The 24,484-nt window shown below is 49.7% G+C and overlaps 1 protein-coding gene across 3 annotated transcripts in view; it reads right to left on the bottom strand.

Annotated features, from left to right (window-relative positions):
* LOC132395791 (coxsackievirus and adenovirus receptor homolog) overlaps positions 1-24,484 on the bottom strand; it is a 122,173-nt gene that overhangs the window by 74,779 nt on the left and 22,910 nt on the right. For 2 of the 3 annotated variants that reach the window (XM_059972832.1, XM_059972833.1), the window contains exons 4-6: positions 22,512-22,661; positions 12,979-13,104; positions 9,430-9,559 (exon numbers count right to left, since the gene is read on the bottom strand). In XM_059972832.1, the coding sequence (XP_059828815.1) occupies positions 9,430-9,559; positions 12,979-13,104; positions 22,512-22,661 (406 nt within the window). The remainder of the gene's footprint in view (positions 1-9,429; positions 9,560-12,978; positions 13,105-22,511; positions 22,662-24,484) is intronic. The other variant, XM_059972834.1, reaches the window with a different exon arrangement.

Below are 24,484 nucleotides of genomic sequence, written 5' to 3'. Positions count from 1 at the left end.
GTGCAATGGGGAATGGTGGACGTCTGGACATATACTTGACGTGCGATGGGGGATGGTGTGGGTTTGGACATTAACCTGATGTGCGATTTGTATGGTGGGGTTTGGACATAAACCTGATGTGCGATGGAGTATTATGTACGTTTGATTATTAACCTGATGTGCGATGGGGGATGGTGGGGGTTTGGACATTTACCTGATGTGCGATGGGGAATGGTGCGGGTTTGTAGATTTACCTGATGTGCGATGTGGGGTGGTGGGGGTTTGGAGATTTACCTGATGTGCGATGGGGGATGGTGGAGGTTTGGAGATTTACCAGATGTGCGATGGGGAATGTTGGGGGTTTGGAGATTTACCTGACGTGCGATGGGGGATGGTGGGGGTTTGGAGATTTACCTGATGTGCGATGGGGGATGGTGGGGGTTTGGAGATTTACCTGAAGTGCGATGGGGGATGGTGGGGGTTTGTAGATTTACCTGATGTGCGATGTGGGGTGGTGGGGGTTTGGAGATTTACCTGATGTGCGATGGGGGATGGTGGAGGTTTGGAGATTTACCAGATGTGCGATGGGGAATGGTGGGGGTTTGGAGATTTACCTGACGTGCGATGGGGGATGGTGGGGGTTTGGAGATTTACCTGATGTGCGATGGGGGATGGTGGGGGTTTGGAGATTTACCTGAAGTGCGATGGGGGATGGTGGGGGTTTGGACATTTACCTGATGTGCGATGGGGAATGGTGGGGGTTTGGAGATTTACCTGACGTGCGATGGGGAATGGTGGGTGTTTGGACACTTACCGGATGTGCGATGGGGGATTGTGGACGTTTGGATATTTACCTGATGTGCGATGAGGGATTTTGGACGTTTGGATATTTACCTGATGTGCGATGGGGGATCGTGGGGTTTGGACATTTACCTGATGTGCGATGGGGAATGGTGGGGGTTTGGAGATTTACCTGATGTGCGATGGGGAATGGTTGGGTTTGGACATTTAACTGATGTGCGATGGGGGATGGTGGGGGTTTGGACATTTACCTGATGTGCGATGGGGGATGGTGGGGGTTTGGACATTTACCTGATGTGCGATGGGGGATGGTGATGGTTTGGACATTTACCTGATGTGCGATGGGGGATGGTGGGGGTTTGGACATTTACCTGATGTGCTATGGGGGATGGTGGGGGTTTGGAGATTTACCTGATGTGTGATGGGGGATGGTGGGGTTTTGGACATTTACCTGATGTGCGATGGGGGATGGTGGGGGTTTGGACATTAACCTGATGTGCGATGGGTATGGTGGGGTTTGGACATTAATCTGATGTGCGATGGGGGATGGTGGGGGTTTGGACATTTACCTGACGTGCGATGGGGGATGGTGTGGGTTTGGACATTTACCTGACGTGAGATGGGGGATAGTGAGGGTTTGAACATTTACCTGTTGTGCGATGGAGGATTGTGGATGTTTGGACATTTACCTGATGTGCTATGGGGGATGGTGGTGGTTTGGACATTTACCTGATGTGCTATGGGGGATGGTGGGGGTTTGGACATTTACCTGATGTCCGATGGGGGATGGTGGGGTTTGGACATTTACCTGATGTGCGATGGGGGATTGTGGACGTTTGGATATTTACCTGATGTGCGATGAGGCATTTTGGACGTTTGGATATTTACCTGATGTGCGATGGGGGATGGTGGGGTTTGGACATTTACCTGATGTGCTATGGGGGATGGTGGGGGTTTGGACATTTACCTGATGTGCGATGGGGGATGGTGGGGTTTGGACATTTACCTGATGTGCTATGGGGGATGGTGGGGGTTTGGAGATTTACCTGATGTGTGATGGGGGATGGTGGGGGTTTGGACATTTACCTGATGTGCGATGGGGGATGGTGGGGGTTTGGACATTAACCTGATGTGCGATGGGTATGGTGGGGTTTGGACATTAATCTGATGTGCGATGGGGGATGGTGGGGGTTTGGACATTTACCTGACGTGCGATGGGGGATGGTGTGGATTTGGACATTTACCTGACGTGCGATGGGGGATAGTGAGGGTTTGAACATTTACCTGTTGTGCGATGGAGGATTGTGGATGTTTGGACATTTACCTGATGTGCTATGGGGGATGGTGGTGGTTTGGACATTTACCTGATGTGCTATGGGGGATGGTGGGGGTTTGGACATTTACCTGATGTGCGATGGGGGATGGTGGGGTTTGGACATTTACCTGATGTGCGATGGGGGATTGTGGACGTTTGGAGATTTACCTGATGTGCGATGGGGAATGGTGGGGTTTGGACATTTAACTGATGTGCGATGGGGGATGGTGGGGGTTTGGACATTTACCTGATGTGCGATGGGGGACGGTGGGGGTTTGGAGATTTACCTGATGTGCGATGGGGGATGGTGGGGGTTTGGACATTTACTTGATGTGCGATGGGGGATGGTGGGGATTTGGACATTAACCTGATGTGCGATGGGTATGGTGGGGTTTGGAGATTAATCTGATGTGCGATGGGGGATGGTGGGGGTTTGGACATTTACCTGATGTGCGATGGGGGATGGTGGACATTAACCTGATGTGCGATGTGGAATGGTGGGGGTTTGGACATTTACCTGATGTGCGATGGGGGATGGTGGGGGTTTGGACATTTACCTGATGTGCGATGGGGAATGGTGCGGGTTTGGAGATTTACCTGACGTGCGATGGGGGATGGTGTGGGTTTGGACATTTACCTGACGTGCGATGGGGGATGGTGGGGGTTTGGACATTTACCTGGTGTGCGATGGCGGATGGTGGGGGTTTTGACATTAACCTGATGTGCGATGGGGAATGGTGGGGGTTTGGACATTTACCTGATGTGCGATGGGGGATAGTGAGAGTTTGAACATTTACCTGTTCTGCGATGGAGGATTGTGGATGTTTGGAAATTTACCTGACGTGCGATGGGGGATGGTGGAGGTTTGGACATTTACCTGATGTGCGATGGGGGATGGTGGGGTTTGGAGATTTACCTGATGTGCGATGGGGGATGGTGGGGTTTGGACATTTACCTGATGTGCGGTTTGGACATTTGCCTGATGTGCGATGGGGAATGGTGGGGGTTTGGAGATTTACCTGATGTGCGATGGGGAATGGTGGGGTTTGGACATTTACCTGATGTGCGATGGGGGATGGTGGGGGTTTGGACATTTACATGATGTGCGATGGGTATGGTGGGGTTTGGACATTAATCTGATGTGCGATGGGGGATGGTGGGGGTTTGGACATTTACCTGACGTGCGATGGGGGATGGTGTGGGTTTGGACATTTACCTGACGTGAGATGGGGGATAGTGAGGGTTTGAACATTTACCTGTTGTGCGATGGAGGATTGTGGATGTTTGGACATTTACCTGATGTGCTATGGGGGATTGTGGTGGTTTGGACATTTACCTGATGTGCTATGGGGGATGGTGGGGGTTTGGACATTTACCTGATGTCCGATGGGGGATGGTGGGGTTTGGACATTTACCTGATGTGCGATGGGGGATTGTGGACGTTTGGATATTTACCTGATGTGCGATGAGGCATTTTGGACGTTTGGATATTTACCTGATGTGCGATGGGGGATGGTGGGGTTTGGACATTTACCTGATGTGCAATGGAGAATGGTGGGGGTTTGGAGATTTACCTGATGTGCTATGGGGGATGGTGGTGGTTTGGACATTTACCTGATGTGCTATGGGGGATGGTGGGGGTTTGGACATTTACCTGATGTGCGATGGGGGATGGTGGGGTTTGGACATTTACCTGATGTGCTATGGGGGATGGTGGGGGTTTGGAGATTTACCTGATGTGTGATGGGGGATGGTGGGGGTTTGGACATTTACCTGATGTGCGATGGGGGATGGTGGGGGTTTGGACATTAACCTGATGTGCGATGGGTATGGTGGGGTTTGGACATTAATCTGATGTGCGATGGGGGATGGTGGGGGTTTGGACATTTACCTGACGTGCGATGGGGGATGGTGTGGATTTGGACATTTACCTGACGTGCGATGGGGGATAGTGAGGGTTTGAACATTTACCTGTTGTGCGATGGAGGATTGTGGATGTTTGGACATTTACCTGATGTGCTATGGGGGATGGTGGTGGTTTGGACATTTACCTGATGTGCTATGGGGGATGGTGGGGGTTTGGACATTTACCTGATGTGCGATGGGGGATGGTGGGGTTTGGACATTTACCTGATGTGCGATGGGGGATTGTGGACATTTGGATATTTACCTGATGTGCGATGAGGCATTTTGGACGTTTGGATATTTACCTGATGTGCGATGGGGGATGGTGGGGTTTGGACATTTACCTGATGTGCAATGGGGAATGGTGGGGGTTTGGAGATTTACCTGATGTGCGATGGGGAATGGTGGGGTTTGGACATTTAACTGATGTGCGATGGGGGATGGTGGGGGTTTGGACATTTACCTGATGTGCGATGGGGGATGGTGGGGGTTTGGACATTTACCTGATGTGCGATGGGGGATGGTGGGGTTTGGACATTTACCTGATGTGCTATGGGGGATGGTGGGGGTTTGGAGATTTACCTGATGTGTGATGGGGGATGGTGGGGGTTTGGACATTTACCTGATGTGCGATGGGGGATGGTGGGGGTTTGGACATTAACCTGATGTGCGATGGGTATGGTGGGGTTTGGACATTAATCTGATGTGCGATGGGGGATGGTGGGGGTTTGGACATTTACCTGACGTGCGATGGGGGATGGTGTGGATTTGGACATTTACCTGACGTGCGATGGGGGATAGTGAGGGTTTGAACATTTACCTGTTGTGCGATGGAGGATTGTGGATGTTTGGACATTTACCTGATGTGCTATGGGGGATGGTGGTGGTTTGGACATTTACCTGATGTGCTATGGGGGATGGTGGGGGTTTGGACATTTACCTGATGTGCGATGGGGGATGGTGGGGTTTGGACATTTACCTGATGTGCGATGGGGGATTGTGGACATTTGGATATTTACCTGATGTGCGATGAGGCATTTTGGACGTTTGGATATTTACCTGATGTGCGATGGGGGATGGTGGGGTTTGGACATTTACCTGATGTGCAATGGGGAATGGTGGGGGTTTGGAGATTTACCTGATGTGCGATGGGGAATGGTGGGGTTTGGACATTTAACTGATGTGCGATGGGGGATGGTGGGGGTTTGGACATTTACCTGATGTGCGATGGGGGACGGTGGGGGTTTGGAGATTTACCTGATGTGCGATGGGGGATGGTGGGGGTTTGGACATTTACTTGATGTGCGATGGGGGATGGTGGGGATTTGGACATTAACCTGATGTGCGATGGGTATGGTGGGGTTTGGAGATTAATCTGATGTGCGATGGGGGATGGTTGGGGTTTGGACATTTACCTGATGTGCGATGGGGGATGGTGGACATTAACCTGATGTGCGATGTGGAATGGTGGGGGTTTGGACATTTACCTGATGCGCGATGGGGGATGGTGGGGGTTTGGACATTTACCTGATGTGCGATGGGGAATGGTGCGGGTTTGGAGATTTACCTGACGTGCGATGGGTGATGGTGTGGGTTTGGACATTTATCTGACGTGCGATGGGGGATGGTGGGGGTTTGGACATTTACCTGGTGTGCGATGGCGGATGGTGGGGGTTTTGACATTAACCTGATGTGCGATGGGGAATGGTGGGGGTTTGGACATTTACCTGATGTGCGATGGGGGATAGTGAGAGTTTGAACATTTACCTGTTCTGCGATGGAGGATTGTGGATGTTTGGAAATTTACCTGACGTGCGATGGGGGATGGTGGAGGTTTGGACATTTACCTGATGTGCGATGGGGGATGGTGGGGTTTGGAGATTTACCTGATGTGCGATGGGGGATGGTGGGGTTTGGACATTTACCTGATGTGGGGTTTGGACATTTACCTGATGTGCGATGGGGGATGGTGGGGTTTGGAGATTTACCTGATGTGCGATGGGGGATGGTGGGGTTTGGACATTTACCTGATGTGCGGTTTGGACATTTACCTGATGTGCGATGGGGAATGGTGGGGGTTTGGAGATTTACCTGATGTGCGATGGGGAATGGTGGGGTTTGGACATTTACCTGATGTGCGATGGGGGATGGTGGGGGTTTGGACATTTACATGATGTGCGATGGGGGATGGTGGGGTTTGGACATTTACCTGATGTGCGATGGAGGATTGTGGACGTTTGGATATTTACCTGATGTGCGATGGGGGATGTTGGACGTTTGGATATTTACCTGATGTGTGATGTGGAATGGTGGAGTTTTGGACATTTACCTGATGTGCGATGGGGGATGGTGGGGGTTTGGACATTTACCTGTTGTGCGATGGGTGATTGTGGACGTTTGGACATTTACCTGATGTGCGATGTGGAATGGTGGAGGTTTGGACATTTACCTGATGTGCGATGGGGGATGGTGGGGGTTTGGACATTTACCTGATGTGCGATGGGGGTTGGTGGTGTGTGGACATTTACCTGATGTGCGATGGGGAATGGTGGGGGTTTGGACATTTACCTGATGCGCAATGGGGAATGGTGCGGGTTTGGAGATTTACCTGATGTGCGATGGGGGATGGTGGGGGTTTGGAGATTTACCTGATGTGCGATGGGGGATGGTGGAGGTTTGGAGATTTACCAGATGTGCGATGGGGAATGGTGGGGGTTTGCGGATTTACCTGATGTGCGATGGGGGATGGTGGGGGTTTGGAGATTTACCTGATGTGTGATGGGGGATTGTGGGGGTTTGGAGATTTACCTGATGTGCGATGGGGGATGGTGGGGTTTGGACATTTACCAGATGTGCGATGGGGGATGGTGGAGGTTTGGAGATTTACCTGACGTGCGATGGGGGATGGTGGGGGTTTGGAGATTTACCTGATGTGCGATGGGGAATGGTGGGGTTTGGACATTTATCTGATGTGCGATGGGGGATGGTGGGTGTTTGAACATTTACCTGTTGTGCGATGGAGGATTGTGGATGTTTGGACATTTACCTGATGTGCTATGGGGGATGGTGGGGGTTTGGACATTTACCTGATGTGCGATGGGGACTGCTGGGTGTTTGGACATTTACCTGATGTGCGATGGGGACTGGTGGGTGTTTGGACATTTACCTGATGTGCCATGGGGGATGGTGGGGGTTTGGAGATTTACCTGATGTGCGATGGGGGATGGTGGGGGTTTGGACAGTTACCTGATGTGCGATGGGGGATGGTGGGGGTTTGGACATTAACCTGATGTGCGATGGGTATGGTGGGGTTTGGAGATTTACCTGATGTGCGAAGGGGGATGGTGGACATTAACCTGATGTGCGATGTGGAATGGTGGATGTCTGGACATTTACCTGATGTGCGATTGGGGATGTTGCGGGTTTGGAGATTTACCTGGTGTGCGATGGCGGATGGTGGGGGGTTTGACATTACCCTGATGTGCGAAGGGGAATGGTGGGGGTTTGGACATTTACCTGATGTGCGATGGGGGATGGTGGGGGTTTGGACATTTACCTGATGTGCGATGGGGAATGGTGCGGGTTTGGAGATTTACCTGACGTGCGATGGGGGATGGTGTGGGTTTGGACATTTACCTGACGTGCGATGGGGGATGGTGGGGGTTTGGACATTTACCTGACGTGCGATGGGGGATAGTGAGGGTTTGAACATTTACCTGTTGTGCGATGGAGGATTGTGGATGTTTGGAAATTTACCTGACGTGCGATGGGGGATGGTGGAGGTTTGGACATTTACCTGATGTGCGATGGGGGATGGTGGGGTTTGGAGATTTACCTGATGTGCGATGGGGGATGGTGGGGTTTGGACATTTACCTGATGTGCGATGGGGAATGGTGGGGGTTTGGAGATTTACCTGATGTGCGATGGGGAATGGTGGGGTTTGGACATTTACCTGATGTGCGATGGGGGATGGTGGGGGTTTGGACATTTACCTGTCGTGCGATTGGTGATTGTGGACGTTTGAACATTTACCTGATGTGCGATGTGGAATGGTGGAGGTTTGGACATTTACCTGATGTGCGATGGGGGATGGTGGGGGTTTGGACATTTACCTGATGTGCGATGGGGAATGGTGGGGGTTTGGAGATTTACCTGATGTGCGATGTGGAATGGTGGAGTTTTGGACATTTACCTGATGTGCGATGGGGGATGGTGGGGGTTTGGACATTTACCTGTCGTGCGATTGGTGATTGTGGACGTTTGAACATTTACCTGATGTGCGATGTGGAATGGTGGAGGTTTGGACATTTACCTGATGTGCGATGGGGGATGGTGGGGGTTTGGACATTTACCTGATGTGCTATGGGGGATGGTGGGGGTTTGGAGATTTACCTGATGTGTGATGGGGGATGGTGGGGGTTTGGACATTTACCTGATGTGCTATGGGGGATGGTGGGGGTTTGGACATTTACCTGATGTGCGATGGGGGATGGTGGGGTTTGGACATTTACCTGATGTGCTATGGGGGATGGTGGGGGTTTGGAGATTTACCTGATGTGTGATGGGGGATGGTGGGGGTTTGGACATTTACCTGATGTGCGATGGGGGATGGTGGGGGTTTGGACATTAACCTGATGTGCGATGGGTATGGTGGGGTTTGGACATTAATCTGATGTGCGATGGGGGATGGTGGGGGTTTGGACATTTACCTGACGTGCGATGGGGGATGGTCTGGGTTTGGACATTTACCTGACGTGCGATGGGGGATAGTGAGGGTTTGAACATTTACCTGTTGTGCGATGGAGGATTGTGGATGTTTGGACATTTACCTGATGTGCTATGGGGGATGGTGGTGGTTTGGACATTTACCTGATGTGCTATGGGGGATGGTGGGGGTTTGGACATTTACCTGATGTGCGATGGGGGATGGTGGGGTTTGGACATTTACCTGATGTGCGATGGGGGATTGTGGACGTTTGGATATTTACCTGATGTGCGATGAGGCATTTTGGACGTTTGGATATTTACCTGATGTGCGATGGGGGATGGTGGGGGTTTGGACATTTACCTGATGTGCGATGGGGGATGGTGGGGGTTTGGACATTTACCTGATGTGCGATGGGGGATGGTGGGGGTTTGGACATTTACCTGATGTGCGATGGGGGATGGTGGAGGTTTGGAGACTTACCTGATGTGCGATGGGGAATGGTGGACGTTTGGACATTTACCTGATGTGCGATGGGAGATTTTGGGGGTTTGGAGATTTACCTGATGTGCCATGGGAGATTGTGGGGGTTTGGACATTTACCTGGTGTGCAATGGGCAATGGTGGACGTTTGGACATTTAGCTGATGTGCGATGGGGAATGGTGGACGTCTGGACATTTACCTGATGTGCGATGGGGGAAGGCGGGTGTCTGGAAATTTACCTGATGTCATGAGGTCGCTCCTTCTGGTGACGTTTTCGGCAACAGCAGCACAGGACGAGGAGGAGGAGGAGGAGGAGAGCAAGGATTGCAGCAAGAACAGCTGCAACTATCACCCCTGCCTCACGTCTCTCTGGGATAGTGGGAACGAAAAGAGAACAAACAACGTGAAACATGCAAAACAATACAGGCCCTTCGGCCCTCAATGTTGGGCTGAACTTTTAACCTAATCTGAGAGGAATCTACCCTCTCCCACGTAGCTCCCCATGTTTCTATAATGCTCCTTGCGTAGCAGCCTCCAACAGCAGCCCTGGCAGTGCATTATCAGGGGGAGGGGTTGGTGGTGTCAGGGAGAGGGACACGGTCAGTTCGTGAAGGGCTGGTGGGGTCAGGGAGAGGGACACGGTCAGTTCGTGAAGGGCTGGTGGGGTCAGGGAGAGGGACACGGTCAGTTTGTGAAGGGCTGGTGGGGTCCGCAAGAGGGAGTCAGCCTGCGAAGCGCTTGTGGGGTCAGGGAGAGGGATACGGTCAGTTTGTGAAGGGCTGGTGTGGTCAAGGGGTGGGGGTCAGTCCGTGAAGGGCTGGTGCGGTCAGGGAAAGGAGGTCAGTCTTTGAAGTGCTAGTGGGATCAGGGAGAGGCACACGGTGTCTGTGAAGGGCTGGTGGGGTCAGGGAGAGGGACACTGTCAGTCTGTGAAGGGCTGGTGGGGTCAGCGAGAGGGACATGGTCAGTCTGAAGGGCTGGTGGTGTCAGGGGAAGGAGTCAGTCTGTGAATGGCTGGTGGGGTCAGTGGGAGGGGGTCAGCCTGTGATGGGCTGGTGGGGTCAGGGACAGGGACAGGGTCAGTCTGTGCAGGGCTGGTAGGTTCAGGGAGAGAGGGTCAGCCGGTGAAGGGCTAGTTGGGTGCGGGAGAGGGAGTCAGTCTGTGAATGGCTGTTGGGGTCAGTGGAAGGGGGTCAGTTTGTGAAGGGCTGGTGGAGTCAGGGAGTGGGGGTTAGCCTGTGACGGGCTGGTGGGGTCAAGGAGTGGGGGTTAGCCTGTGACGGGCTGGTGGGGTCAGGGAGTGGGGGTCAGCCTGTGACGGGCTGGTGGGGTCAGGGAGTGGGGGTCAGCCTGTGACGGGCTGGTGGGGTCAGGGAGTGGGGTTCAGCCTGTGACGGGCTGGTGGGGTCAAGGAGTGGGGGTTAGCCTGTGATGGGCTGGTGGGGTCAAGGAGTGGGGGTTAGCCTGTGACGGGCTGGTGGGGTCAGGGAGTGGGGGTTAGCCTGTGACGGGCTGGTGGGGTCAGGTAGTGGGGGTTAGCTTGTGACGGGCTGGTGGGGTCAAGGAGTGGGGGTTAGCCTGTGACGGGCTGGTGGGGTCAGGGAGTGGGGGTCAGCCTGTGACGGGCTGGTGGGGTCAGGGAGTGGGGGTCAGCCTGTGATGGGCTGGTGGGGTCAGGGAGTGGGGGTTAGCTTGTGACGGGCTGGTGGGGTCAGGGAGTGGGGGTTAGCCTGTGACGGGCTGGTGGGGTCAGGGAGTGGGGGTCAGCCTGTGACGGGCTGGTGGGGTCAGGGAGTGGGGGTTAGCTTGTGACGGGCTGGTGGGGTCAGGGAGTGGGGGTCAGCCTGTGACGGGCTGGTGGGGTCAGGGAGTGGGGGTTAGCCTGTGATGGGCTGGTGGGGTCAGGGTGAGGGGTCAGTCTGTGAAGGGCTGGTGGAGTCAGGGAGTGGGGGTTAGCCTGTGATGGGCTGGTGGGGTCAGGGAGTGGGGGTTAGCCTGTGACGGGCTGGTGGGGTCAGGGTGAGGGGTCAGTCTGTGAAGGGCTATTGGGGTCAGGGAGTGGGGGTTAGCCTGTGATGGGCTGGTGGGGTCAGGGTGAGGGGTCAGTCTGTGACGGGCTGGTGGGGTCAGGGAGTGGGGGTCAGCCTGTGACGGGCTGGTGGTGTCAGGGTGAGGGGTCAGTCTGTGAAGGGCTATTGGGGTCAGGGAGAGGGACACGGTCAGTCTGTGACGGGTTGGTGGGGTCAGGGAGAGGGACACGGTCAGTCTGTGACGGGTTGGTGGGGTCAGGGAGAGGGACACGGTCAGTCTGTGACGGGTTGGTGGGGTCAGCGTGAGGGAGTCAGCCTGCGAAGCGCTTGTGTGGTCAGTGAGAGTGACTCGGTCTGTTTGTGAAGGGGTGTTGTGGTCAGGGAGAGGGGGTCAGCCTGTGAAGGGCTGGTGGGGCTTGGGAGAGGGACACGGTCAGTCTGCAAAACGCTGGTGGGGTCAGGGTGATGGAGTCAGCCTGCGAAGGGCTGGTGGGGACAGCGAGAGGCGCAGGGTCAGTCTGTGAAGGGCTGTTGGTGTCTTTGAGAGGGACAGTGTCAGCCTGTGAAAGGCTGGTGGGGTCAGGGAGAAGGACGCGGTCAGTCTGTGAAGGGCTGGTGGGGTCAGTGAGAGGGGGTCAGTCTGTGAAGGGCTGGTGGGGTCAGGGAGAGGGGGTCAGTCTGTGAAGGGCTGTTGGGGTCAGGGAGAGGGGGTCAGCCTGTGAAGGGCTGGTGTGGTCAGGGAGAGGGGCACGGTCAGCCTATGAAAGGCTGGTGTTGTCAGGGAGAGGGGGTCAGTCTGTGAAGGGCTGTTGGGGTCAGGGAGAGGGGGTCAGTCTGTGAAGGGCTGGTGGGGTCAGGGAGAGGGGGTCAGTCTGTGAAGGGCTGGTGGGGTCAGTGAGAGGGGCATGGTCAGTCTGTGAAAGGCTGGTGGGGTCAGGGAGAGGGGGTCAGTCTGTGAGGCTGTTGGGGTCAGGGAGAGGGGGTCAGTCTGTGAAAGGCTGTTGGGGTCAGGGAGAGGGGGTCAGTCTGTGAAGGGCTGGTGGGGTCAGGGAGAGGGGGTCAGTCTGTGAAGGGCTGGTGGGGTCAGTGAGAGGGGGTCAGTCTGTGAAGGGCTGGTGGGGTCAGTGAGAGGGGGTCAGTCTGTGAAGGGATGCTGGGGTCAGGGAGAGGGACACGGTCTGTCTGTGTAGCGCTGGTGGGGTCAGGGAGAGGGGGTCAGTCTGTGAAGGGCTCGTGTGGTCAGGGAGAGGGACACGGTCAGCCTATGAAAGGCTGGTGTTGTCAGGAAGAGGGGTCTGTCTGTGTAGCGCTGGTGGGGTCAGGGAGAGGGGGTCAGTCTGTGAAGGGCTCGTGTGGTCAGGGAGAGGGACACAGTCAGCCTATGAAGGGCTGGTGTTGTCAGGAAGAGGGGTCTGTCTGTGTAGTGCTGGTGGGGTCATCCTGTGCAGGGGCTCTTCCTGCGGTCGGTCAGAACCTGAGCTGGCAACTATGACTCCTTCCCGCTCACATTCAGCCACACTCCTTTCTGTGCCTCCCTCTGCCCCTAACACCTCCCCTCCAAGCGTCTGTTCACTTCCATTTCTCCTTTTCTTCTCCTCTATTCCCTCCTTCCACGCCCCTGAAACTTCTCCCCCTCAGTCCAGCCCACTGACCCCCACATCCACCTTCAACGCCCTCCCTGTTTCACCTCCAAACTCATCCTCCAGTCTATTGGCCCTCTGTCTCAGCCCTCCCCTACCCTTGTCCCCACAGACTGACCTGCGGGGGCAGCTAAGGTGAGCTGACAGTCCTCCATGCCAACCAGGTTACGGACCAGACATCGGTAGGTCCCGAACAACGATGGGTCTGTGCCGTTCCTGATCAACAATGTTCCTGAGCCACTGTCTGCAAGGGAGAGAGAGAGAGAGCGATGTGATCACTGGCAGTGATGGAGAAAGGTGAAAGGAGATGGTAGGGTTGGGTGCTGTGGAAAGATTCCGGGGGTAGAGGATCAGAGTTGGTAGAACAAGGGCAAAAAGACCCAGATGGGAATTATTTACAGACTGAATGCTCGCCAGGATGTGGACTACAAATTACAATGAGTCATATAAAAATTATGTGTAAAGTGTAATGCTACAGTAGTCATGGGGATTTCAAGATGCAGCTAGAGTGGGAAAATCAGGTTGGTGCTGGATCCCAAGACAGAGAATTTGTAGAAGACATACAAAATGGCATTTTATAGCAACATGTAGTTGAGCTCACCGGGGATCAGCTATTCTGGATTGGGAATTGTGTGATGAACTGGATTTGATTCAGGAGCTTAAGGTAAAGGAACCCTTTGGAGACAGTAGTCATAATATGATAGAATTCATCCTGCAGTCTGAGAGGGAGAAGCTAAAGTCAGATGTATCTGTATTACAGTGGAGTAAAGGGAATTACAGAGGCATGAGAGATGAGCTGGCCAGAATTGATTGGAAGGGGACACTAGCAGGAATAATGGCAGAACGGCAATGGCTGGAGTTTCTGCGAGTAATTCAGAAGGTGCAGGATAGATACATCCCAAAGGAAAAGAAGAAGTATTCAAAAGGCAGGATGACACAACTGTAGCTGCCAAGGGAAATCAAAGCCAACATAAAGACAAACAAGAGGGTATATAATAGTTATAAAGTTAGTGGGAAGTTAGGGGATTGGGAAAACTTTAAAAACCAGCAGAAGACAACTGAAAAAAAAAACATAAGTGGGGGGGTGGGGAAGGTAAGTTAGCCATCAATATCAAAGGGTGGTGAGAGTAGATATTGGACCACTGGAAAAGGATGCTGGAGAGCTTGTAATGGGAACAAGGAAATGCAGGATGAACTTCACTGTGGAAGTTCGCAAGTGTCGGGGGACAGAAATGAGTGCAGTTGTTATTACTAGGGAAAAGGTGTTTGGGAAACTGAAAGGTCTGAAGGTGGATAAGTCTCGTGGGCCAGATGGACTACACCCAGGGTTCTGAAAGAGGTAGATGAAGAGATTGTGAAGGCATTAGTAATGATCTTTCAAGTTACATCAATTGATTCTGGAATGGTTCCGGAGCACTGAAATATTGCAGATGTCACTCCACCCTTCAAGAAGGGAGGCAGAAGTAAGTAAATTAGTGGCCAGTTAGCCTGATCTCAGTGGTTAGAAAGATGTTGGAGTCAATTATTAAGGATGTGGTTTTGGGGTACTTCGAGGAAATGATAAAATAAGTTGGTCAGCATGGTTTCCTTCAGAGAAAATCTTGCCTGACAAATCTGTTAGCAATCTTTCAGGAAATGCCAATCAGGATAGATAAGGGCAAATCAGTGAATATTGTGTATGAATTTTCAAAAGACCTCTTAAGCATGTGAGACTGTTTAACAAGATAAAAGCCCATGATACTACAGGAAGATACTAGCATGGATAGAGCATTAGATAATTGGCAGGAAGCAAAGAGTGGGAATACAGGGAACCTTTTCTGGTTGGCTGCCAGTGACTAGTGGTGTTCTGCAGGAGTCTGTGTTGGCACCGATTCTTCTTACGTTATGTCAATGATTTGGATTTCAGAACTGATGACTTTGTGGCCAAGTTTGCAATGAAACGGAGATAGGTGGAGGGGTAGGTGGTGTTGAGGAAGTCAAGAGGCTGCAGAATGAATTGGGCAGATTAGGAGAATGGGAATTAGGAGAATTAGGAGAATGGGATTGACACGTGGAGTTATGACATTGTGAAACTTGGCTACAGGTGGGGCAGGACTGACAGCTGAATGTTCCAGGGTTCCGATGTTTCAGACGTGATAGAGGCAGAAGGATGAAGGGATGGAGAGGTGATATTGCTAGTCAGGAAAAATGTTACAGCAGTGTTCAGGTAGGACAGAATAGAGGGCTTGCCTACTGAGGCCATATGGGTGGAGCTGAGAAACAGGCACGTATGACCACATTAATGGGGTGGTATTATAGGCCACCCAATAGTCAGCAAGTATTGGAGGAGCAAATCTGCAGAGAGATAGCAGACAACTGCAGGAGACAGAAAGTTGTGATTGTAGGGGATTTTAATTTTCTACATATTGATTGGGACTCCCATACTATTAAAGGTCTAGATGGGTTAGAGTTGTAAAATGTGTTCAGAAAAGTTTTCTAAATCAATATATAGAGGTACCAACTAGGGAGGATGCAATATTAGATCTCCTATTAGGAAATGAGTTAGGGATTGTGACAGAAGTGTGTGTAGGGGAACATTTTGGTTCCAGTGATCATAATGTCATTAGTTTCAACTTAATCATGGATAAAGATAGATCTGATCCTCGGGTTGAAGTTCTAAACTGGAAAAAGGCCAAATTTGAAGAAATGAGAAAGGATCTAAAAAGCATAGATTGGGACAGGTCGTTCTCTGGCAAGGATGTGATTGGTAAGTGGGAGGCCTTCAAAGGAGAAATTTTGAGTGTGCAGAGTTTGTATGTTCCTGTCAGGATTAAAGGCAAAGTGAATAAGAATATGGAACCTTGGTTCTCGAGGGATATTGGAACTCTGATAAAGAAGAAAAGAGAGATATGTGGCATGTATAGGAAACAGGGAGCAAATAAGGTGCTTGAGGAATATTAAAAGTGCAAAAAATACTTAAGAAAGAAATCAGGAGGGCTAAAAGAAGACACAAGGTTGCTTTGGCAGTCAAGGTGAAAGATAATCCAAAGAGCTTCTACAGGTATATTAAGAGCAAAAGGATAGTAAGGGATAAAATTGGTCCTCTTGAAGATCAGAGTGGTCAGCTATGTATGGAAACAAAAGAAATGGGGGAGTTCTTAAATAGGTTTTTTGCGTCTGTATTTACTAAGGAAACTGGCATGGAGTCAATGGAAATAAGGCAAACAAGTAGTGAGGTCATGGAACCTAAACAGATTGAAGAGGAGGAGGTGCTTGCTATCTTGAGGCAAATCAGAGTAGATAAATCCCCAGGACCTGACAGGGTATTCCCTTGGACCTTGAAGGAGACTAGTGTTGAAATTGCAGGGGCTCTGGCAGATATATTTAAAATGATGGTATCTACGGGTGAGGTGCCGGAGGATTGGAGGATAGCTCATGATGTTCCGTTGTTTAGAAAAGGCTCTAAAAGTAATCCGGGAAATTATAGCCAGTAAGTTTGATGTCGGTAGTAGGTAAATTACTGGAAGGAGTACTAAGAGATAGGATCTAGAAGTATTTGGATAGACAGGGACTTATGAGAAACAGTCAGCATGGCTTTGTGCGTGGTAGGTCATGTTTAACAAATCTATTAGAGTTTTTTGAGGAGGTTACCAGGAAAGTGGATGAAGGGAAGGCAGTGGATGTTGTCTACATGGGCTTCGGTAAGGCCTTTGACAAGGTCCCTCATGGGACTCTCAGTGAGACTAGGCAGAAAAATGGTTCGGCACAGCCAAGACAGGCCAAAATGCCCGTTTCTGTGCTGTAATATTCTATGGTTCTATGGAAAGAAGTGGCAGATGGAATACAATGTTAGGAAGTGGATGGTCGAGCACTTTGGAAGATGGAATAAGAGCATAGACTATTTTCCAAACATGACAAGGTCCCACATAAAAGGTTAGTTAGGAAGATTCATTCGCTAGGTATACATGGTGAGGTAGTAAACTGGATTAGACATTGGCTAAATGGGAGAAGTCAGGGAGTGGTAGTGGAGGATTGCTACTCTGAGTGGAGGCCTGTGACTAGTGGTGTGCCACAGGGATCAGTGCTGGTTATTTGCAATCTATATCAATGATCTGGATGATAATGTTGTAAATTGGATCAGCAAATTTGCTGATGATACAAAGATTGGAGGTGTATGGACAGTGAGGAAGATTTTCAAAGCTTGCAGAGGGATTTGGACCAGCTGGAAAAATGGGCTGAAAAATGGCAGATAGAGTTTAATACAGACAAGTATGAGGTATTGCACTTTGGAAGGAAAAACCAAGGTAGAACATACAAGGTAAATGGGAGGGCACAGAGGAGCGCAGTAGAACAGAGGAGTCTGGGAATACAGATACAAAATTTCCTAAAAGTGGCATCACAGGTAAATAAGGTAGTAAAGAGAGCTTTTGCTACATTGGTCTTTATAAATCAAAGTTTTGAGTATAAGAGTTGGAATGTTATGGTGAGGTTGTATAAGACATTGGCGAGACCGAATTTGGAGTATTGTGCGCAGTTTTGGTCACTGAATTACAGGAAGGATATTAATAATGTTGAAAGAGTGCGGAGAAGGTCTACAAGGATGTTACCGGGACTTGAGAAACTGAGTTACAGAGAAAGGTTGAATAGGTTAGGACTTTATTCCCTGGAGAGTAGAAGTATGAGGGGAGACTTGATAGAGGTATATAAAATTATGATGGGTATAGATAAAATGAATGCAAGCAGGCTTTTTCCCCTGAGGCTAGGGGAGAAAAAAACCAGAGGACATGAGTTAATGGTGAGGGGGGAAAAGTTTAAAGGGAACATTAAGGGGGGCTTCTTCACACAGAGAGTGGTGGGAGTGTGGAATGAGCTGCCAGATGAAGTGGTAAATGTGGGCTCACTTTTGACATTTAAGAAAAACTTGGACAGGTACATAGATGAGAGGGATATGAGAGGGAGCGATATGGTCCAGGTGCAGGTCAGTGGGGCTAGGCAGAAAAATGGTTCAGTACAGCCAAGAAGGACCAAAAGGCCTGTTTCTGTGCTGTAATGTTCTATGGTTCTAGAGAAAGAGAGAAAGAGATGCAGCAAAAGAGAAAGAAGAGTAGGGAGAGAAAGAGAGAGAGAGAGAAAGAGAGAGAGAGAGAGAGAAAGAGAAAGAGAGAGAGAGAGAAAGAGAGAGAGAGAGAGAGAGAGAGAGAGAGAGAGAGAATACAGCATAGGTGTCAAACTCAAGGCCCGCGGGCCGGATCATTTTAGATAGATCTATTATTTTAATTATTAATGGCCCGGCGATATGAAGCCTATGATTGTAAGTTAATACCAATCATAAAAATAATGCTTGCTCAGCAGTCTTCTTCATAAGAAATGGAATTTGTGAAGTGAAACACTTTATAGTTATAGCAGAGACTGAGACACATGAGGACAGGCTGAAAAAACGGAGGCAATGAAAGCTGCGTTCGCACGCGCCCGACTGATCTGGCCCGCATGAAGCTGCATTTTGCCCAATCCGGCCCGTGACCTAAAATGAGTTTGACACCCCTGATATACAGTATTATCTTCCATTACAAAACAAAAGAGAGAGCATACAACAGAGCAGGAAGGCAGAGGATTGGGAAGCTTTTAAAACCCTACAGAGAGCAATTAAAAGAATTGTTAGGAGGGAAAAGATGAAATATGAAAGAAAGCAAGCTAGCAAGCAAATTCACAGTGGATAATAAAAGATTTTTCAAGCGAAAAGAGAGATAAGATTGGATGTAGGACCACAAGAAAATGAAGCCAGAGAAATAATACCAGGGGCCAAGGAGATGGCTGATGAACTAAATGAGTATTTTGCATCAGTCTTCACAATGGAAGACACTAGCAGTGTGCCAGGTGTTGAAGGGTGTGAGGGAAGAGAAGTGAATGCAGTTACTATTACAAGGGAGAATGTGCTCAGAAAGCTGAAAGACCAAAGAGTACATAAGTCACACAGAGCAGATGAACTGCACCTGAGGGTTCTGGAAGAGATAGTGGTAGAGATTGTGGAGGCATTAATAATGATCTTTCAAAAATCATTGGACTCTGGCATGGTGCCAGAGGACTGGAAAATTGCAAATGTCACTCCAAGAAAGCAGGAAGGCAGCAAAAAGGAAATTATAGACCAGTTAGCCTGACCTCAGTGACACAGGACAAAATAGGACAAAGTCAGCACGGTTTCCTTCAGGGAAAATCCTGATTGATGAACCTGTTGGAATTCTTTGAGGAGATTACAAGTTGGATGGATAAAGGGAATGCAGTGGATGTTGTGTATTTGGACTTTCAGAAGGCCTTTGACAAGGTGCCACACATGAGGCTGCTTACCAAGTTAAGAGTCCATGGTGTAACAGGATATTTACTAACATGGTTGGAGCATTGGCTGATTGGTAGGAGGCAGCGAGTGGGAATTAAAGGATCCATCTGTGGTTGGCTGCCAGTGACCGGTGGCATTCTGCAGGGATCAGTGTTTGGGCCTGCTGCTTCTTATGCTGCATATCAATGATTTAGATGATCAAATAGATGGCTTTGTTGCCAAGTTTGCAGATGATATGAAGATTGGTGGAGGGACAGGTAGAGTTGAGGAAACAGGTAGGCTGCAGAAGGACTTAACACAGATTAGTAGAATGGGCAAGAGAGTGGCAAATGAGATACAATGTTGGAAATTGCGTGGTTATGCACTTTGGTAGTAGAAATAAAGGTGTGAACTATTTTCTAAATGGGGAGAAAATCCAAAAATCTGAGATGCAAAGGGACTTGGGAGTCTTTGTGCAGAACAACCTAAAGGTTAACTTGCAGGTTGTCAGTGGTGAGGAAGGCAAATGCCATGTTAGCATTCATTTCAAGAGGTCTAGAATACAAGAGTAGGGATGTGATGCTGAGGTTTTATAAGGGACTGGTGAGGCCTCAACTTGACTACTGTGAACAGTCTTGGGCCCCTCATCTTAGAAAGGATATGCTGGCTTTTGAGAGGGTTCAGAGGAGGTTCACAAGGATGATTCCAGGAATGAAGGGGTTATCATATGAGGAACGTTTGAAGGCTCTGGGTCTGTACTCGCTGGAATTCAGAAAGATGGGGGGGGGGGGGGGATCTCATTGAAACCTTTTGAATGTAAAAAGGCTTAGGCAGAGTAGATGTGGAAAAGAGGTTTCCCGTTGTGGGAGAGTCCAGGACAAGAGGGCACAGCCTCAGGATAGAGAGGCGTTCATTTAAAACAGAGATGCGGAGAAATTTCCTTATTGCCACAGGCAGCAGTGGAGGCCAGGTCGTTGTGTGTATTTAAGGCAGAGATAGATACTTGCTTGATTGGTCATGGCATCAAAGGTTACGGGGAGAAGGCTGGGAAGTGGGACTGAGGAGGGGAAAAGGGATCAGCCATGATTGGATACGGAGCAAACTTTACACATCCCTTTCAGTTTTACCTACTGCCACGTCATTCTCCCTCTGTTTTTCCATCTTTCTCTATCTCTCTCACTCAAATCCCCCGCACCCTCCTTATCTCCCTCTCTCTCTGTCTGCAACTATCTAACAAACCCATTACTGACAAAGCTCCACGTGGGAGGTTGACCAAGAAGGTTCAGTTGCTCGGCATTCAAGATCATGTGGTTATTTGGATGAGACATTAGCTTCATGGAAGTAGTAGCAGTAGATGGTTGTCTCTCGGACTGGAGGCCTGTGACTGTTAGAGTGCTGGAGGGAGCACTGCTAGCCCCGTTGTCATCTACAGTGATGATCGGGATGACAATATAGTAAATGATCACCAAATTTGCAGGTGACAACAAGACTGAATTGCAGTTCACAGTAAGGAGGACGATCAAAGTTTGCAGAGGGATCTGGATCAGCTGGAAAAATCAGCTGAAAAATGGAAGATGGAATTTAATGTAGACAAGAGTAGGTTGTTGCACTTTGAAAGGACAAGCCAGGGAAGAAGCTGACAGCGAAAGGTAGGGTACCGAGGAGCACTGTCGAACAGAGGGATTTGGGACACAAGTTCATTAGTCATTGAAAGTGTCATCACAGGTACATAGAGTTATAAAGAGTGCTTTTAGCACACTGGCCTTCATAGATCAAAGCAGGAGTTGGGATGTTATGTTGAAATGATTGGTGTTTTTGAGGCTGAATTTAGTACATCAGTGGCAGTGCAGTGGAAACTGTGAGCAGTTTCACACTCCTGGGAGAGCACATGGCACACAACCTCTCATGGTCCCAGAACACATCCGATACAGTCAGGAAAGCTCACCAATGTCTCAATGAGGAGGCTGCGGAGAGCTGGACTTTACACATGCATACTCACGTCATTCTACAGATGCACAGCAGAGAGCATCCTGACAAACCGCATCACTGCTCGGTGTGGAAACCGCACTGTGGCGGACAGGAAGACTGCACAACAGGGAGACAAAACTTCCCGTCACATCATCAGCACCAGCCTACCCACCATTGTGGAATTTGTTGCCACGAGCGGCTGTGGAGGCCAAGTCATTGAGTGCATTTAAGGCAGAGATAGATAGGTTCTTGATTAGCCAGGACATCAAAGGGTATGGGGTGAAACCAGCAGAGTGAGGATGACTGGAAAAATTGGATTAGCCCATGATTGAATGGCAGAGCAGACACGATGGGCCACATGGCCTACTTCTGCTCCTATAACTTATAGTCTCATGGTCTTATCAAGGATATACTGTACATACAGAAAGGTGTTAGGAAGGGACCAGTAACATCATGAGGGATCCCACACACCCCACTCACGGACTGTTTCTCCCGCTCCCATCAGAGAGGAGGCTACATAGCATCCACGCCAGGACCACCAGACTCAAAAACAGTTAACACACACAAAATGCTGGAGGATCTCAGCAGGCCTGCCTTTGACAAAGCCATGCTGACTATCCTTAATCAGAGTATGTCTCTCTAAATGCTCATAAATCCTGCCTTTCAGGATCTTCTCCAACAACTTGGCCACCACTGAAGTCAGATTCATTGGTCTACAATTTCCTGGGTTATCTCTACTCCCTTTCTTGAAGATAGAAACAACATTTGCAATCCTCCAATCCTCAAGAACCTCTCCTGTCTCTACTGATGATGCAAAGATCATCACCAGAGGCTCAGAAATCTCCTCCCCAGCTTCCCATAGTAACCTTTATTATTATTATTATTGTTTTATTTAACATTTGTGGGGTTTTTTTACAATGCAATCTGATACGAGGTAACAGTTATTTTGATCTCTTTACACTTGTGTACAGGAAATGGCATTAAATAATCTTGAATAACATTGAAAGAAAATTTATGAGGATGTTATTGAGTCTGGAGTTACAGGGAAAGGTTGTGTAGGTCTTAAAATTTAGGAGACCAAGGGAAGATTTGATAGAAGTTTACAAAATTATGAGGAGTACAGATAGTATGAAGGCAAACAGGCTTTTTCCCCTTGGGTTGGGTGGGACTAGAACCAAAGATCATGGTTAAGGGCAAAAGATGAACTTGTTAAGTGAATCATAAGGGGGAGCTTCTTCACTCAGAGGGTGGTGTGAATGTGAAACATGTTGCCAGCAGAGTGGTGGATACAGGTTAAGAGAAGTTAGGATAGAAACCTGGATGACAGCAAGATTGTGAGCAAAGTGGACCAGTCCCTACTATCTCTGGTGGAGCTCCACACCAGTCCTTATTACCTGTGACAGAATTCTGAGGCAGTCCCTGGCGGGTCCCGCTGACTTTCTCCCAGCTGTAGGTGAGTGGTGGCGATCCAGCCTCAGAGTGGCACTGGAGCCTCACTTCCTCCCCTGAGCGATCAGCCCAGCACCTCGGGGCCTGCGGCTGTACTGTGGAGGGAGGGCAGGACAGGCAAATCAGCAATGGAGTCCTCTGGGGTGCAGGAGGGTGGTGTAGGGGAGGGATGAGGGAAGATTAGGAACGTAGACAACATAGAGGGAGAGGGCATGGACAGGAGAGTGGAAGGATGAAAGAGGAGTGCAGGTCGGGGATAGGAGTGTGAGAGAGGAAAACTCTCTGTCCATCTTCCTTTCCTCTGTCATCCCCTTTATGCTTCACTTTCAATTACCTTTCCTCCTGACTTATAATCGATCAAAGTTACAGGGAAGTAGTGACCCCTAAGTTGCGGAGGCGAGTAGTTGGGTGACTGTCAGCAGAAATGGAAATGGGCAGTTCGAACAGAGCACCCCTGTGGCCATTCCCTCAAAAGCAAGCTTTGGACACTGTTGTGGGATATGACCTCCCAGGGGAATGCCATGGCGACCGGGTTACAGGCACTGAGCACAGGTCCGTGGTGAGGAAGGGAAAAAAGAGAGAAGAAGGGAGTGGCAGTGATAGGGGACTCAATAGTGAGGGGAACAGACAGGAGATTCTGTGGATGTGAACGGGACACCCGGATGGTATGTTGCCTCCCAGGTGCCTGAGTCAGGGATGTTTCAGATCACGTCCACAACATCTTGCAGGGCGAGCAGCTAGATGTCTTGGTACATATTGATAACAAAGACACAGGAAGGAAAAGCAATGAGGTCCTGAAAAGAGAATTTAGAGAGCTAGGTGGAAAGCTGAGAATTAGTTTCTGGGTAGTAGTTTCTGGATTGCTGCCCGGGTCACGTGCCAGTGAGGGTAGAAACAGGAAGACATGGCAGATTAATGCGTGGCTGAGAAGCAGGTGCAGGGGGCAGGGCTTCAGGTTTTTGGGTCATTGGGATCTTTTCTGGGGGAGCTATGACCAGTTCAAAAGTGACTACCTGTACCCGAACCCGAGGGGAACCAATATTCTTGTGGGCAGGTTTGTTAGAGCTATTAGGGAGGGTTTAAACTCATTTGGTAGGGGGGTGGAAACCAGAGTGAAGGGACTCAGGAAAGGACAGATGGTAAAAGAGTAAAGATAGCGTGTGGTCAGACTGTCAGGAAGGGCAGGCAGGTGATGGGACTTATTTGCAGCCAACAGGCTGAGTATCCAAACATTAGGGATACAGAATCAGAAAAGTTGGCAAATTCGGTACAAGTTGTTGTATCTAAATCTGGGGAGTATAAGAAATAATCTTGTTGCTATATTACAGATCGCCAGGTATGATGTTGTGGCCATCACTGAATCATGGCTGAAGGATGGTTGTAGCTGGGAGCTGAACATCCAAGGTTACACGTTATATTGGAGGGACAGGAAGATAGACAGAGGGGGCTGGTGTGGCACTACCGGTAAAGAATGGCATCAAACCAGTGAGATGTGATATAGAATCGGAAGATGTTGAATCTTTGTGGGTTGAGTTAAGAAACTGCAAGGGTAAAAGGACGTTGATGGCAGTTATATGCAGGCCTCCCAACAGTAGCTGGGAGGTGGACCACAGGTTATAACAGGAAATAGAAAAAGCAAGTCGAAAGGGCAATGTTATGGTAGTCATGGGAGATTTTAACTTGCAGGTCATTTAGGAAAATCAGGTTGGTAATGGATCTCAAGAGAGAGCTTGTTGAATGCCTACAAGATGGCTTTTTAGAACAGTTTGTCATTGAGCCTACTAAGTGATCAGCTATACTGGATCGGGTGTTACGTAATGAACCGGAGTGATTAGGCACCTTAAGGTAAAGGGATCGTTAGGAACCAGTGATCACAATATGATTGTGTTCAACTTGAAATTTGATAGGGAGAAAGTAA

Source organism: Hypanus sabinus, chromosome 6 (assembly GCF_030144855.1).
Source record: "Hypanus sabinus isolate sHypSab1 chromosome 6, sHypSab1.hap1, whole genome shotgun sequence".
Classification (NCBI taxonomy): Eukaryota; Metazoa; Chordata; class Chondrichthyes; order Myliobatiformes; family Dasyatidae; genus Hypanus; species Hypanus sabinus.
The sequence above is the reverse complement of the archived record's forward strand: the minus strand, read 5'-3'. Positions and strand labels throughout refer to the sequence as shown.